At 53.3% G+C, this 15639-nt stretch overlaps 8 protein-coding genes across 8 annotated transcripts; 4 read left to right on the forward strand and 4 right to left on the reverse strand.

Annotated features, from left to right (window-relative positions):
* Positions 1-167: 167 nt before the first annotated feature.
* Positions 168-815, reverse strand: J4E83_009300 (uncharacterized protein; the record flags this gene model as incomplete). Its single annotated transcript, XM_049336189.1, has 1 exon — positions 168-815. One exon carries the CDS (start codon positions 813-815, stop codon positions 168-170), a length of 648 nt encoding a protein of 215 aa, XP_049184753.1.
* A 201-nt stretch (positions 816-1016) lies between these two features.
* J4E83_009301 (uncharacterized protein) lies at positions 1017-1591 on the forward strand (the record flags this gene model as incomplete). Its single annotated transcript, XM_049336190.1, has 2 exons — positions 1017-1083; positions 1131-1591. The coding sequence occupies 2 exons, from the start codon at positions 1017-1019 to the stop codon at positions 1589-1591; spliced, it is 528 nt and encodes a 175-aa protein (XP_049184754.1).
* A 179-nt stretch (positions 1592-1770) lies between these two features.
* J4E83_009302 (uncharacterized protein) lies at positions 1771-3674 on the reverse strand (the record flags this gene model as incomplete). Its single annotated transcript, XM_049336191.1, has 2 exons — positions 1771-3374; positions 3476-3674. The coding sequence occupies 2 exons, from the start codon at positions 3672-3674 to the stop codon at positions 1771-1773; spliced, it is 1803 nt and encodes a 600-aa protein (XP_049184755.1).
* A 964-nt stretch (positions 3675-4638) lies between these two features.
* On the forward strand, positions 4639-6026 carry J4E83_009303 (uncharacterized protein; the record flags this gene model as incomplete). The annotated part of the gene is made up of 2 exons (XM_049336192.1): positions 4639-5006; positions 5090-6026. 2 exons carry the CDS (start codon positions 4639-4641, stop codon positions 6024-6026), a joined length of 1305 nt encoding a protein of 434 aa, XP_049184756.1.
* Positions 6027-11271: 5245 nt separating this feature from the next.
* Positions 11272-11838, reverse strand: J4E83_009304 (uncharacterized protein; the record flags this gene model as incomplete). Its single annotated transcript, XM_049336193.1, has 1 exon — positions 11272-11838. The coding sequence occupies one exon, from the start codon at positions 11836-11838 to the stop codon at positions 11272-11274; it is 567 nt and encodes a 188-aa protein (XP_049184757.1).
* A 225-nt stretch (positions 11839-12063) lies between these two features.
* J4E83_009305 (uncharacterized protein) lies at positions 12064-13734 on the reverse strand (the record flags this gene model as incomplete). The annotated part of the gene is made up of 2 exons (XM_049336194.1): positions 12064-12973; positions 13025-13734. The coding sequence occupies 2 exons, from the start codon at positions 13732-13734 to the stop codon at positions 12064-12066; spliced, it is 1620 nt and encodes a 539-aa protein (XP_049184758.1).
* Positions 13735-14281: 547 nt separating this feature from the next.
* On the forward strand, positions 14282-14887 carry J4E83_009306 (putative secondary metabolism biosynthetic enzyme; the record flags this gene model as incomplete). Its single annotated transcript, XM_049336195.1, has 2 exons — positions 14282-14321; positions 14376-14887. 2 exons carry the CDS (start codon positions 14282-14284, stop codon positions 14885-14887), a joined length of 552 nt encoding a protein of 183 aa, XP_049184759.1.
* A 68-nt stretch (positions 14888-14955) lies between these two features.
* J4E83_009307 (uncharacterized protein) lies at positions 14956-15165 on the forward strand (the record flags this gene model as incomplete). Its single annotated transcript, XM_049336196.1, has 2 exons — positions 14956-15039; positions 15091-15165. 2 exons carry the CDS (start codon positions 14956-14958, stop codon positions 15163-15165), a joined length of 159 nt encoding a protein of 52 aa, XP_049184760.1.
* Positions 15166-15639: the final 474 nt, after the last annotated feature.

The following is a 15639-nucleotide window of genomic DNA, read 5'->3' on the forward strand; positions in this document are numbered from 1 at the left end:
TTGGAATGTCAGCATGCGTGTGCGTGAAGTTATATAAGTAGAAGGCAGGTATAAGTTTGTCTACCAGATCAGTGATCAAACTTAGCATCACCCAGCCAACTTAATCCCAGTCTCATGATAGCCGCACAGGTACTTGCAGCAGAACAACATGTCATATATGTAACACACTACGAAGTCTGCACATCACCCTGACCGCCCCTTGTCCCTTCCTTCAACTCTCTATCCTCTCGCTTCGCTCTTGCCTTCACCCGAACTGGTGAAGAGTCCTCACTTGACTTGCGTTTACCAGACATTTCCGCGTCCCCCTTCTCTATAGACTGGTCGGTGTCTAGCCGGGGCTTTTTATCAGAACCTCTTCCCCCTGGTGCTTTCCCCTTTCTCTTCCCCCCCTCGTCTTCCTCTTCACTGGATGGTTCCATGGCATCAAGTTCAGCATCAAGTTCAGCATCCCTAGCCCGCCGTTCCGCCTCGATTTGCTCAAAGTTATCGTGCACGTAGTCCTCCAGATCTCCCAAAAGTGTGTCTAGTGCACCGACGCGTTTCTTCGCATTACCGCTAGCCATGATGATTTCCTTCATCACCTTGCCTTCATACTTCGCTACCCCGGCGTGGTAGCTTATAACCTTGCCGGCTAGGTTCTTTTCACGGGCGACATACAATCTGTGCCCCGGGAACACTTGGCGGATGAGTTTGGCGATGAAGTAGAAGGTGTTGTACTCTGCGGCCGTGATAGGCATGCCCGCTGATCTTGATTTCGTGGGATCTTCGTCGATTATCGGGAAAGGGCGGGTGTGTGAGTTCAACCTGATTAGCATGCGACTGCGCAGAGTTATATTACTACAACTGTACAAGTTTGCTTACCTGGTTAGTTACCAGAACCAGCGAGACGTAACTACATGCTTACAGCTAGTCTTCTGACAGCAAAACAAGTACATAAGACAGTGAACCGTCTTAATGTCTAGTATACCGCGAATCGTGCACACGAACTCAGACCCTTCTACCAACATACCACCAACATGTCCCAACCATCTCCCACATCCGCAATAACCCCCACAGACGAAGCAACCTACAACTACCTAAAAAGTACGCCTCTTTGCCGTTTGATCTCCCTAGAACTAACAACCACCCAGAGCTCTGCGCCCTCTTCTTTACCCCGGACGATCACGAAATTTTCATCGGCCGTCACCAACCCCGCAGCGCCGTCGAGCCCTTCCGCTGTGTCGTTCTAGGCATCAGCGACGATAACGAACTCCAGTTTGGTACCGCGCCCCAAGAAGGACGTACGCGTCATGAGGCGATGATGAAGACAATCGAGTTGTTGGAGACAAAGGCGCAAACGGTTATGGCGAGGGTTGAGGGGAAGAATGCGAGCTGGGTGTTGGCGAGGGAGATGGCGAAGAAGAAGATGAAGGAGAGGGAAGAGGAGGTCAGGAAGAAGAGGGCGGAGGCTTGGGTGAGAAAGGAACAAGAGGCCAGATTAAAGAGGCTAGAAGAGGCAGGCGCGAAGGCAGAGGAGGGGGAGACCGAAGCGGATAATGAGGATCGGAACCCTGGACTTGAGCTATACTATACTGTTGTACACGAGAGCTAGAATCTGCACCCAGCGTGGCGTATCAGCAGAAACCAAAAGCCATGGATAGTAATATCTCCATTCATCAAGAGACTAGACATAAACTCCATTCCTATGCAACAAACGCCATGCTATGCAACATTGAAATGTACATATCAACATAACCAACATGCCTTCGTATCCGTTATATTCGCCATATGTTACGTCCCCCAATCATCCCATTCACCGTTTTTCCGCGGCCGTTCCCGACTTGTGCTTTTCTTCGCTTTTGGTGCTGGGTCTAAGAACCCGTCTGGTATATCGTTCCAGTTTTGCGTTCCTTTCGGGGGTGCAGATACGGTTTGCGCCTTTCGTGCTTTTCGTTGGTCTACCGCTTGCTCGTCGCTGGAGACCTCGTAATCGTCGTCTTCGTCTTCGGATATGTAGTTATATTGGTCGAACTTCCTCCTGTCGATATTTTGCAGCTGTACGTCGCCATCGGCGTACATGCCGCGTTCTCTTCCTAGTATTTGGTCGGCTTTGTTCGGGCTTCTTCGCCCGTCGATTGGACCTTTGGCGATGCCGTTCGAGGGGGTGAGGTATTGAGTCGGCTCGCCTGGACGAGTGGGTGCTTGCCACTCTGGTCGTCTTGTGGCTCGCGGTGGAGGCTGGTTGTATTGGCCGGGCATCCACCCACCCGGACCGCGAGTGGGTCGTGTAAACTCTGCTTCCGTAGGAGTATCCACACCCCAACCGGCAGCGCGCTCACGCTGCTTTTGTATTTGCTCTTCCCTTTCTCTTTCACGCTTTATCCGTTCCCGAGCTGCCAGCCACTTCGGACTGGGCTCCCACGACCATCCGTCTCCAGTTGTTGTTACCAGTGGCACGAACCACTTCAACGGCGAAGGCCCAAATACATGTCCGATGTTGCGCTTCCAACCCAGATCGAATGCGTTCGGTAGCATCTCGTTGTCGCGCTCGTCAAGGTAGCTGTCGTAGCGGTCTTGGTTCTGCTGGCGTTCTCGATATTCGTAGGATTGGTAGTGCGGGTGGGAGTAGCCGTTCGCGTGGCCTGGGACGGGAGAACGCGATGCGGAGCGCGAAGGCTGCTCACCCTCCTCGGGTCTGGTCACTCCCGGGAGAGCGTTCGCATGGATCTCGCGCAATTGGTCGCCAACGCTCAAGCGACCGTTTGCTTGCGCCTCGACATAGTTTCGGTCGTTGAGCTGGTGCTTCATCGTGCTTCGGAGTGGTGAGAGGTAGCGGGTCTTCTCCAAGCTCTCGATCGTAGTCTGGCCCCTGACTGTAAGCCACAGATGCCATGCAGTGAAGCCTGTTATGACAATTCCGATGATACCAGACAGAACAGCGAGCAAGACGTAATTGACAGGCATGAACGACTCCGTGTATTGTCCGTCACTGAGGATTTCGCTCCAGACCCAAGTCGCAGATGTCGCAAAACACACCCAGCAGAAGAAGGAGAGATATGTCAGGAACAGGACGAAGGCTTTGTAGTTGCGCAAGCCAACGCAAGTGGCGAGCCATGGGCAGTGGTGGTCCATCTTCAAGACGCAGCGCTTGCATGTGGAGCAGTGGTGGGAGCGGTCGGGCTTCTTGGACTGGCACTTGTTGCAGAAGCGGAGTTCACCGGTCGATGCCTTCACAGTGAAGGACGTGTACTGCATCTCTCCTCCCTCTTGCGACGGCAGATGGCTGTAGCCATTTTTGATATTGAGCGGCGATCCGGGGTCGGTGAATACGGCGGTGGTGTAGCTCCAGTTGAGCATGAGATAGAGGAAGACGCCGAGGGCAGACGAGAACTTTCCTATGCGACGTGTCAGTAGTCGCGTCCAGGCATTTGTTCAAAATGGTCTCATTGGACATGGGGCAGATATGCATTGATGTATTGTACAGAGGGAGACGCACCCGTCCAGACATTCTTCGAGGGGACAAAGCCGATACCAGCCTGCACCCACACGGCCCACGACGTCAGGCCGTAGACGAAGAGCAGCGGGAAGTAGGTGACGGCGGTGCAGCAGTAGCGCTCCACCTTCCTGGCCCAGCCGCGGCGGCGCATGGTTCGCGAGGGGGAAGTCGGGGGAGAGGGCGAGCCCAGCGTGGCCATGTCTATGGGCTGGCTGAGTGGGCGGGCATGTGGTGCGGTGGGTTGCGAGGGGATGTTTGTGCCTGGGGTCACCCCGTTTAGGCGCAGATCGAGGACGGGCGGCCTGGAGAAGGGGAGGCTGCGGAGGACAAGCAGCCGGCGCACGACTAGTTTCAGGGTGCAGCGGCGCACAGCATGACACAAACTAGCAGGGCGGACTTGGGGGATGGAATAGGTAATGTAGTGCTGCAGAAACAAGTCGTGCAGGGTCACGGGGTGTTGTCGTCCAATTCGTTGTCTAGTCGTGTCTGGTCGTAGTCATCAATAGTCGTCGTAGTCCAATGTTGTAAGCGTCGGCGTCGTAATCGGTGGTTGAGTGAGGCGCATGATGGGTAGCGCAGAGGGTAGCGTGTCCCAGAGTACGCAGCTCACATCGACTCGGCACGCCGACCACGTGACGCCGTTGTTGGGACCGCCAACGCGGACACGGTACGTATGCATGTCATAAAACAAAAAGTCAGCCGCAAGGCTCAAGCACGTCCGGACAGGTGGCAGGTCGGACGCGCCTTTCAATTTTGGAGTACTTCCACTTTTGGAGGCGTCTGGGTGCTGTCGCCCGTTTCAACTGCGCCGTCGCACACTCAGCCTGCGACGGCCGCGTCCTCTACAAGCTATATCCACCCGGGCGAGCGTAAAATAACGGCAATCCCGGGTGCATGCGCGATAATCTAAGGTAGCCTGATACAGTGGTTACAAGACGCAATGTCGGTGCCACACCCCGGCATGCTCCCGTATTGCTCCCGCCGCAACCTGCGACATTTAGACATGGCCCTCGCCCAGCGCGATCTGCTTCGGTCCTGCCACACAACGTCCTAATGCCTACTTTGTTCTTGCGATAGCGTGCCCCCACCTCCTCGACTTCGCGGACATGTCTAGCAACTCCCCTTCAACAGCAACAACTTTTGGCCCATTACCTTAGCTAGACATGCTTGCCTCCAGGAAGCGGCCCACGCCGCTGCTGCTGCTCTTCGTCCTTGTCCTCATCGGAATATGGTACCACAGCAGAGACACTGACCGCATATACCTGCAATGGATGTCCTCGATTGAGTCGCGCCCTGCAAAGATACCCTCCAACAAAACCCTAGGCTTCGGCGCCGTCGTAGTCGTGTCCAAGGATGGCTCCTCGCGCCGCAAGCCGCTGCTCCAAGCTGCCAATGTCACCGACATCGACCTTACCATCCCGACCCAGCCAGAATGGACAGAAGGCGACGTCCAGCGCTTCATCAACGGTCAGGAAAAGGCGCAGAAGGGATCGATACTAGCGTGGTTAGGGCACCACAACGCGCTGCGCTGGTAAGTAATATCGACGCCGGCATGCCGCCCGTCTTGGCGTGCATGCAGCCACATCGAGCAGCTGCTGATTCGCTATGATTTAGGTTTCTGGATTCAGGCCTCGAGACGGCTCTCATTCTCGAAGACGACGTCGATTGGGACATCCGCCTGCGCAGTGTCCAGATACCCCTTGCGGCAAGCGCTGCCCGACAGCTCCTTCCTCCACCACGCGCTCAACACCCGGGCGTCAACGCCGCCAGCAACCACACACAATACTGGGGCGACCAAGATGCCTGGGATCTGCTCTATCTCGGTCACTGCGGGGACTACTTTGATATTGTCACCGAGGACGGCCCAAAGACCGACCGCCAGAACTTCAACCTGAGCGCTATGCCACACATCCTATGGCAAGACCCTACGCTTCCATCGTGGATTAACCTGCACCCATTTACACAAGACCTATTCCGCCTTTTGGGCATGCCCGAGAAAACGCGCGTCATGCACCGAGCCAAGTTCCCCCTCTGCTCCTTCGGATACGCCGTCACGCGCCGCGCCGCCGAACGTCTCCTCAACGATCTCGCTCCGCCGAAACTGAAGAAGTCAGGAGCTCGCGCATTCGATGTCGCTCTTCTTCACGCCTGCAACAAGGGAGAGAACACGCCATCTCCCACACCAGAGTGGCAGAAAGCCAACCCTCGAACTCGAAGCAAATACCCGAGCCCCGGACTACGGTGCTGGACACTGAACTCCGAGCTATTCCATCACATGCCAGGGAAAAGTGAGATTGATTCAATTGGAGAGAAACTTGGCGAGGAACATAGCCTGCCGCCAGTCGACCTGGCAGCCCAAGCGCAGGTCGTTTACCGAAACGAGACCACAAACATCGACTGCGGATTCTGGAACGGAGCCTTCGCGTTCGACGAGGACGATACCGAACGGCTACACTTCCTACAAGAAAAGGTCGGAAGACAAGGCAACTGCCTCAAAGAAGGCAAAGACCGAGACGAGATCACATACCCGCCTCAAAAAGCGATGACGTGAGAAACCCTCAGCACAACATCGCATGTCACCTTCCATGTACATATTAGATTTCACGACGAGCACATCTTAACAGGATACCCGGCGTTATAGACACCACGGGATTTACGGGCGTTTAGCAGGAGCATCAACTAGGATTTCATCGGCGACATGAAGCCTCAGGACAAGGCGCAACATGATCTTTCTGGATTTTCTTCTCTATACTTCTTAGGGCACTATACCATAGCGGCGATTTCATCTACCAAGGCGTATGTATGCAAGGGCATGGTTTGAAGACCGCCTTTTTGTCACAGTTTACGATAGCTTCTATCGACGTTACTTTGAGCGCTTCATGAAACAAATTTACATTGTCTATTCTCATGCTTCTTTGCCTACTGACGTACACACATGCACCCCTCAAAACTCCAATGCAACGACCACAAAAAGTATCACCGCTCATTCGGTACACAGCAGCACAACACCAACGATCGCAATACTAATCTTCTCCACTTCCAACATGTGGGGCCGTACTCAACCACCGCGCAATCACCGACGTCACAGCGAAACCACCAACACGATAAGTGATCAACCGCCAAACCCCCCGATGACCAGGCAAACTTTTCCCATTTTCTTCCCACTCTCCCTCACCGTGAAATAAGCACGGCAAATCCCATCCCACATCCAACTCCCTCCATCCATCGCGTCCTCAACGCGTCGGTCTACTTTCGCCGTACCTGTCGATCCGTCTGTCCAGCTCGTTTCGGACAACGAACAAAGCAAGCCTTATCCTAGTACGGAAGTGACATGTAGATCCTTGCCCGCGTTTTGGGACAGCGACGTGTATGGTGTGTCTGGGCGTGAAACAAGCTTTATTAGGGCCGATGGCCACGTGTTTGTGATAGGGGAGGGAGAGAGGGAGATTTGAGGGGGGTTGGGTAGGCGTTGTGGGATTGAGGGTGTGAGGATGGGGAACGTTTTGTTCGCGCTTCTGTTGTGGCGGTGGGATTGTGATGACTTTGACATGTACTCATGGTAGTTGGGTTGGGTGTGTGATGACGTTGATTTGCCGGCGGAGCTTGAATAGGTACGTCTTCGTTCATCTCCACGGTGCGGTGATGCTGATGACAGAGAATGAGTTTCTGCGTCCAAGTACATCTCCATATGTTTGCCTTTGAGGCAACCTGATGGGATTGCGGCCTTCTTAGTAGGACTTTCAAGGGCCTCTGGGTGACAAGACCGGTTTGCCGCAGTCTTGCTCATTACAGTTCGATCTGTGGCCATCGCCCCAGACTACCATGCCTTGGCGCTCCAACCTCTGGTGCGATCCAGGGAGACGGTATTGGACCAACTTTCCTTATCAAGTTCCAATCATAGTCGTTCACTGTCCCTACTACATCCCATACGTGGAGTCCAGTCTTATCGATGAGCGCGTGCCAAAGCTCATGCTTCTTGGTGAGCACTGCGAACGCAGAAGCCAGCGCGACTTGTTGAAGTTGCGATGAACTCTGCCCATGGACGAGATTGTGGTTGGAGAAGCTGAGAAGCTTCGTTATCATGGAACTTCGGTATTCTGACATTGGATCCTTGTCAAGACGGAGGAATTCCTCTCTGCAAATATCCAAGGCGGCCATGAAAGGAGTGTCAATCTTTCGAGACACTTGCTCGAAGGTTGTTATACCTGAAAAGTCCATAGTCCCGTCGCGCAGAGACAGATAGGGATTGAAGCCGGCCTTAAGGAGGACATCGATCATCCAGAAGTCTGCGCTTCTCACTGCTAGATCGAGGAGCCTGATTCCACGTCGGGCTTCAGCACTCTGAGAAGCCGCCAGTCTTGACAGAAGTGGCTGCAGTAAGTCCCTGCGTCCACTTGCGTCCATGAGAAATCTCCAGTCGCAATCTCGGTTTCCAGTCAATATCGTAGCGCCGAGCCCACTCAGGGCCTTAACAATGGCCTCGCGACGGCAGAAGACCGCGATTTGTAGTGGTGTAAGCTCTGCAGGAATGGCCCATACAAGAACGCATTTCCCCCAAAGGTCGTGCCGGTACTCAAGCGGTAACCGGGCGTCGATATCTATCCCTGTTTGGCTGACTACGTCTACCAGAGGTAAATTCCCGTCCACCACTGCAGCATGTAAGAGGCTCAAACTGAACGCAACCCATATGGCAAAGTCTCGACCGGTCAGAAGCAAGGACCGGAGTAAGAGTAGCTCGTAGTTGTTGTCGGAACGCGCTGCGATCTCTTGGAGTCTTTTGTGCGGAATTGCGTACTTGAGAAAGACTTTGAGAATGGGATGGCCGACACTACTGAAGTCTTGATCTATGAATGACAGATAATCTCGCAAAATAGTACCATCTTCGATCTCCAAATAGGCATATACGAGGACCCAACGCCGTATGTATTCGTAGAGCGGCCTAGGACAGGACGATGGTGTCGTACTGGGTTGGGAAGAATGACCTATTGACGTTACCGCCAAGATCGAGTCGTGTTCGAATCCAGACTCCGAAATTGTGGTGGGAACAGCACTTGCGACAGATTCGCTAACCGGCTGCAGAGAAGGATCACGCTCAAGTGTCCCTAGGCTTTCGACGAAGTCGCCACTGGATTCCGTATTTGGCTCGCGAAGCTCCAACTCGTGATCTCGTCCTTCGCCCAGCTGATGGTCTTCAGTGCTTGATTCCGGTGCAGGTGAGGCTATCTCGACATCGTCCGGTGTTCGAGAACGAGGCTGTGGACGAAATTCTAAATAGCTTCTCAGCTGGCTGTAAAAGGGAAAGAATCTATCAACTTACGCGACATGCAACGACCAAGAGTCGTCTCGCGGTGCCTAAGCCTTTGCAGTTCGATTCGCGTCTGCGAAATCGCGACGCCCCGGACTTTGACGTCGGTTGGGCGATTGCGCTCATTGAGGCGACCGAGGATAAAGTCCCATTCGCTTTTCCGCACATTTTTCGAGACGCGCCATCTTTTGAAACATCTTTCGTATTGTGGTTTTCTTTTGACGAGTCAGCGAGGTAAATTCTGGGGTCGGGAATCGCTCACGTTCGAGTAAAGCCTTGCTTGGCCATGGCACGCATGACTTCAGACAGCGGTTCATTTTGCTCCACGTATAGTTTGAGGATGTCGTCTTTTCGTGAGTTCCACTCTGATTGGTCTGCTTCAAGTCTTCTGGGCATCTTGTAGCTCATGGGCCAACGTCATAGGATTCCCAAAGTAGTCTCCAGGGCTTGATTTCGAGAGTAAGACTTTGGAACGACTGTTTCTGTGTCGCAAGCCAGCTGTAAGCGACGCAAGGCTGAATGAGCGTAAACCTTAGTAATGATCTGAAAGAGTTTGTAGTAAGTCTTGCAAGATGGATAGCTGAGAAAGGCGTATGATGTTTGAGCGTATCTTTGATTGTGACGTTCGGCGCATGGAAGGTGCGAACGCGAATGCATTCGAGAAGGGAATACGGCATACGGCAGGCGGTAGGCGGCACCCCATTGGCCGCTTTCAGAATCATCTACTGTACCCGCATAGAGCCATCGCAGCGTCAGACTCGACAAAACGGTCATGGCCATCGTACAAAGACTGCGCCTCCGTAATCCCAAGCCTTCGACGATTGGTAGCTGCCAGAATCTTCGGACTCGGTCGACCACGTAGTAATTGGAGTAGATCAACAGGCTACAGCCTGCAAACGAGATGGGCAACAGGGTATGCATGTTCGTGAGTATGTGCGTGAGTATGTGCGCTTAGGGTCTCTAACTGCCTTCCGATCCTCTATCTCTAGTTCGAGCAATTTACCCCTGCGCGGCCAGGGTTTTGCTGCACACCAACATTCCACGTTGAGCACTGTCCACGAACGCCGCTGGGCGCGCCACATTGACGGCCCACGGACTGCCACCTGCATAGTACCGTTCCTACACGACCAACAGGCTGGTTGCAGTCGTCCCGACCCCCTGCGGCTCGGTCATAGCATACAGTTTACGGCTTCGCCAGGCTTTGATGAGATGTCCTGACAGGCTGGAATCAGAATCCTTCTTGCTTCGCGCTTCAGCCGTTGCGAGGGTGCAACCCCCGCGAAGGCTGAATCGAACCTTGGAAGCATCACAGCGCACCGGCTGGCGCCATCTGGCTGCGCAGGAATGATTGGTCGCAACCAAAATCCTCACTCCGACGGTTCGTATCCGGCAATCTGGGTCGCCATCCTACGCCTGATATATGATACAAGCGATGATGGGCGGATGTTCCGACAGTGCTGTGCAGACTGGCGTCCCGACCCTCTTTGGATTGATCAGGCGAAAATGGGTCGCCAAAGTGGTTGGCCGTCAACACAATCTTCTATCAAGGGTGCATGATGTTGCCGCTCTGTCTTGAAGGCTGGGAATTAAAAATCGGTGTCATGCAGTCAGGCATGCTTGCTTCATGGTGGACTCCCGCAGTAGCAGGAAGTATATAACAGTCGTCGCTCGCTCTTATGCCCAAGATCAAGCAGCAGCCGCAAGATTCCACTAATTTGAGATCTGTCCATACGGCAGGGAGCGCTCTGTCAATTCTATCGTCATTGTACTCGATTTCTAGAGCATGGCACTCGACACCCAAAGCATCGTTGCTATCGTCGCTCTCTTCGTCACATGTCCACCAACTATATGGCTTCTCTACAAACTATATATGCGGCGCCGAGCTCGGCAGGACCTTGGTGTGTATACATCCTCTCACACCATATTCGCCCGCAGCTAATCTGCCTAAGAAACGAGCGCTATTCTTCCGATACACACACCTCCTCCAAATACACCGATCAGAAGTCGGAACATCTTACTCCAACACCAGCGTTCGCATACGTGGTCGCTACACACAACCATCATGCTCGAAGATATGGCGTCTGCATACCATCATGAGTCGAGATGTACATTGGCACACCTTCACGTGTATAAATCCAATACTAACTCGATATGGATAGGAGAATCTAGTTCAGCGCGAAGCGTCCTCATGTAGATGCGGTCGATCGCTCGAATTTTCGGATAGCGTATTGGGATGCAGACACCCCGGGTTATCGAATGCGGACGCAGACCTTGCCAATATAGTAGACGTCGTGAATGATAGCGAACATGAGGAGGTGGGAGAACTAGGCGTTGCCTGCATTATACGATATGATAAGATGGGTGTATGTAGACAACACCGATAGCATGTCGGTCTTCAGGTTGCACAACGCCTTGATGGTGCTCTCTCATATGTGCCAATACGAGGCACGCTCTAGCGACTCTGTCTCTACAAGATATTCCAATTCTATACTCATGGCACCACAGGTCGCTTCTTGACAATGGACGGTTTCAGTACCCTCTGATACCGCGCCATATCAAAACTCCCATCTTCCAGCTCTTTACTATCCGGATCACCAGCCCAACAGAATGTGCGACACTTCTCAAGCACCGTCTCATCATCATTTAAAGTCGCCTCGCACCAAGTCCAGATGTAAGCATATGTCTCGTACTCCTGCAAACGCTTGAAATGGTCTTCCTCCTCTACTTTCCACACCACGCCTGACACTTTCTCATCGCCATCGCCAAGTATGAGCGCTGGATATATGCTCCACATTCTGACTCTGAACCCGGTAATGGTTGCAGGTCGTGTGGTGGGGAGCTCGGGGAGGTTCAGGACCGCTTGTAGGACTTCCGGGTCCATAAGTGAGCCATATAGAAACATGTAGCATGGCCTAAATGTTTGGTCAGGTGGCATTTGTAAGGAATTCGTGCTGCGATCATGCTTTGGTTGAGATGGTGGCGCTGATACTTTCAGGTTTATGGCCTTTGAGGCGGGCTTTGGGGCAGGCGGAAGAGGAGGTGGGGTTGGAGCAAGCATTGTAACAGTATCTATAGCGATATCCACAACACTGTCGCGTTCGTGAGGATCAAAACTCTTATCACAGGAAGATGAGACTGAGGTTGTGTGGCATTCAGCGCGTCGAAGAAGGCTGCAGCCTGGCGTTCAGCGTGCATACCTAGGTAGCCTCGGGCATCGTCGGCCCCCGGGGCCTGTGCCGGGTCCAACTACCCCCGTGCCCCGCAGCGCAACAACAAAAGAACGCTATCGCTTCCTCTGAACAACGACTCTCACTCCCTGCGTCCCCGGCTTCGCGCGCGGAACAAAGCTATCAAGGTACAGATCAACAGCGTCGCGCCCGGTCTCGAACAGCGCGCACTCAAACCGCCGAAAGAAACTCGCAATGCCGATGTACAAATCCGCATACGCAAGCTGCATGCCCACACAGCTTCGCGTTCCACGTCCAAATGCAATCAGGTACTTTGTTAGCGCCTTTCCATCTGGTGCCTTTGCATCATTTGCCCAACGCTCCGGTATGAACGCGAAAGGATCGGGGAAAATACTTGGATCATGAGAGGCGGTGTAATGGTCCATGCTCACGATAGTGCCTACAGGGAGCTGGTAGTCTACTTCGGGGGTGTGGTACACCATGGGTGTTGGTGAGAGGCGAGGGATGCGCTGAGGAGTGCCGTAGCCGAATCTCAGAGCTTCGTTGACTACGCCAGTCAAGTACGGCAACTGCATCAACGCGTCGAGATTCGGGATGTGATTTGCATCTGGAATCGCTGCATCGAGTTCAGTGCACAACTTGGCCAGCGTCACAGGATTGGCGAGTAGGTGGTACGAGCATGTCGACAGCGTGTACATTGTTGTTTCGATGCCCGCGCCGATGACGGAGATGGCTTCGTGCTGCAGGCGTTTGGTGGAGAGTTCGCTAGGTGGGAGGTCGGACTCGAGGAGAGCTGTGAAGAGAGATGGGATGGCCATCGTCTTTTCTCCAGAGGCGTGTACGGCTTTGGCGTGCTGAATTTGCGTCTCCATCTCTTTGTTGAAGGTCATGACAGAGCGCATTGGCGGTGACATGAGCACGACGAGCCAGTCTGGGAGCAGCTTCAGAGATTTGATCATCCATGGGAATTGGGTGATGAAGTGGACGGGGTCGAGGAGGTCGACCCTGGAGCGTGTTAGTCATGTTACGTGTATGATGCGACATGAGGTGGCATACATGGCGTCGGAGAATTGAGCGCGAAAGTCAGGGTTCAGGATGAAGTCATACGGCTTCTCGAGACAGTATCCGACCACGATATCCGAGGTGAACGCACCCCACATGTTATTCAGATTCATCGTCTTCCCGTTGGCGACGAATTCGGAATCGATGCGATTGCAGAGACGATCCATATGACTCTGGACGTGAGGCGAGTACTGAGTTATCTTACGTTTAGAGAAGAAGGGGTTGAGCGCGCTACGGCGCAGACGATGAAGACTGTGCTCGGCAGTAGCAAATGAGGACATCTCATTGTTGAAGCGGTGCTCGAGATGCTTCAGCTTGTCCGAGTGGCGAGACTGCGCATAGAGGGTATCGTAGAAAGTGGGATCTTGGATGTGTACTTCGTTTGGACTAACACGCACGATAGGCCCTGCAACGAAGTGGTGAGCAAACAGTATTTGCTTCCTGAACCATGTAGACATACCGTATTTCTCATGCCATTTCTGGTACTCCCACATGAATTGCCCACCGGGTGCCTTGAAGCACTCATAGTACGTTTCGACCCATTGCGTCAACGCAGCAAGCCTGGGACCTGGAATGCCCCGCAGAGGATGGAAGTAGAGACGATAGATGGAGACGTAGAGTACGTATAGCGTGAGGAACACGCTAGACACAAGTCCAATCCGCCCGTAGGTCGAGGACAAAAGGTTGTGGAGGAATTGATCCATGGCAGGATTCTGAGGATCTCAACCGTAGCCTGTTCGCGCAGACATATTGTATCAAAGCTTTCGAGCTGTACGAACGTGCACCTGAAGCTGCAGAGTGCTGACTTGAAGCATTCCTGGCAGATTCACTGCGTTTGGTGGTCGCTGAGTAGGTGAAGATGACCACGCAAAGTCATTGCAATCGGATCATCATGAGACGAGCGCGAACACAAGAATGTAATACACGGACCGCAATCTTACAGGATGCTGACCTTGCATTAGTGTGACGGGCCGCGAGTGGATGTGCTACAGCCAATTAGGAGCCATCAAAATAATCATAAATGTAAACATCAAGCTGTGCCACGCTCGTGCACGCTGCTTAGAAATGGCAGCTCTGTGCTTTCCTGCTAGACAAGGCTGCAGGTGACCGTGCAGTGTCACGTGACCGCTCAACTCACGGAGTAAGAGCCCTGGAGTTGAACCATGATATTGACCGGCTCGCACTATAACCGACTGCATCTAACTGCAACCTACAAATCATTCTCACCATACCCGCTGCACCTCCGACAACATGCCTGGAAAGACGTATCTCATCACCGGAGCTAACCGCGGTACGTGCCTTCGACCTACTTGGGACTGCTAAACTGATTTGACTTGATGCGCAGGCATCGGCCGCGGCATGTTCGACCATTATGTCGCACAGCCAAACAACACCCTCATCGCGGCAGTGCGCGATCCTGCCGGTGCTCAAGCCCTGCTCAGTGTTTCCAAAGGCGAGAACACCAAAGTTCTCATCGTCAAGATCGACTCGGCATCCAAGACGGACCCATATGAGGCCGTGAAGGGCATCGACAAAATCGACGTCGTCATCTCAGCTGCTGGTATCGCGCCGCTCAACACTATCGCCGATGTGCCGCTCGAAGAGTTCGAGAACGCTCTCCAGGTCAATGCCATCTCCGTCATGATACTGTACAAGGCTACTCTGCCCTTGCTCAAGAAGTCAGACTCGGCCCGCTTCGCCTTCATAAGCGCTGCTGGCGGCAGTATCAACAACATGCCTGAGTTTCCCTACCCCAATATCAGCTATACCGGCTCCAAGGCGCTCGCCAACGTCATGGTCCGCAAGATGGGTATGGAAAACGACTGGCTGATCACGCTGTGCATTCATCCTGGGTAAGATATCTCCAAGCTTGTCGTGTGATGCTGAAGTTGACATGTCGTGTGAATAGCCTCGTCCAAACAGACATGGGCAACATGGGCGCACGCGCTTTCGGCCTGGAGAAGGCACCCCTCACCCTCGAGGACAGCAGCAAGAACACTGCGCACATTGTGAGTTTGAAAACTTCTCTACAACGTTGTCTGTCGTTAACGAGGCTCTAGGTCGACAATGCCACCAAGAAGGAGCATTCTGAGCAATTCTTCAACGAGACCATTGACCGCCGCTACCCTTGGTGAGACGGAATGTTTGATGGTGGAGGGAGGATCGTGTCTGGGCGATATGAGGATGGGCATATCAGATTGTGCGACGTGGAACTGGACTTGCAAATCAGTATTGTAGTTGGCATATGGAAGTGTTCACCCGACGCGTTGTGAGGAAAGTTGCGGACATCGGTTAGTTTGAGGTTCTTTGCCACGTTGCGATCGTGGAAGCTTGATGTGAAATAACTCTGAAATTGGAGATGTTTACGACAAAGAGTCCGAGTACGTCGGAGAAGAAGTACGGATGCAACGAGTGGTGTTGAGGTTGTCATCGTGAGAGGCAAGGCGAGCGGGGCCGAAGTGTTGGAGTTCTTGGCATGGGCCGCCTCCAGCTCAGATGCGACACTAGGCCCACTTGGGTTGAAGATCAGGGGCTCGATCCATGACGTCACGTGTCGAGTGCGAGCCTCGGCTTCGATGCAACACAACCATCGTTCTCGATTTATCGCA

Source organism: Alternaria metachromatica (assembly GCF_023757995.1).
Source record: "Alternaria metachromatica strain BMP 0045 chromosome Unknown scaffold_31, whole genome shotgun sequence".
Lineage (NCBI taxonomy): Eukaryota > Fungi > Ascomycota > Dothideomycetes > Pleosporales > Pleosporaceae > Alternaria > Alternaria metachromatica.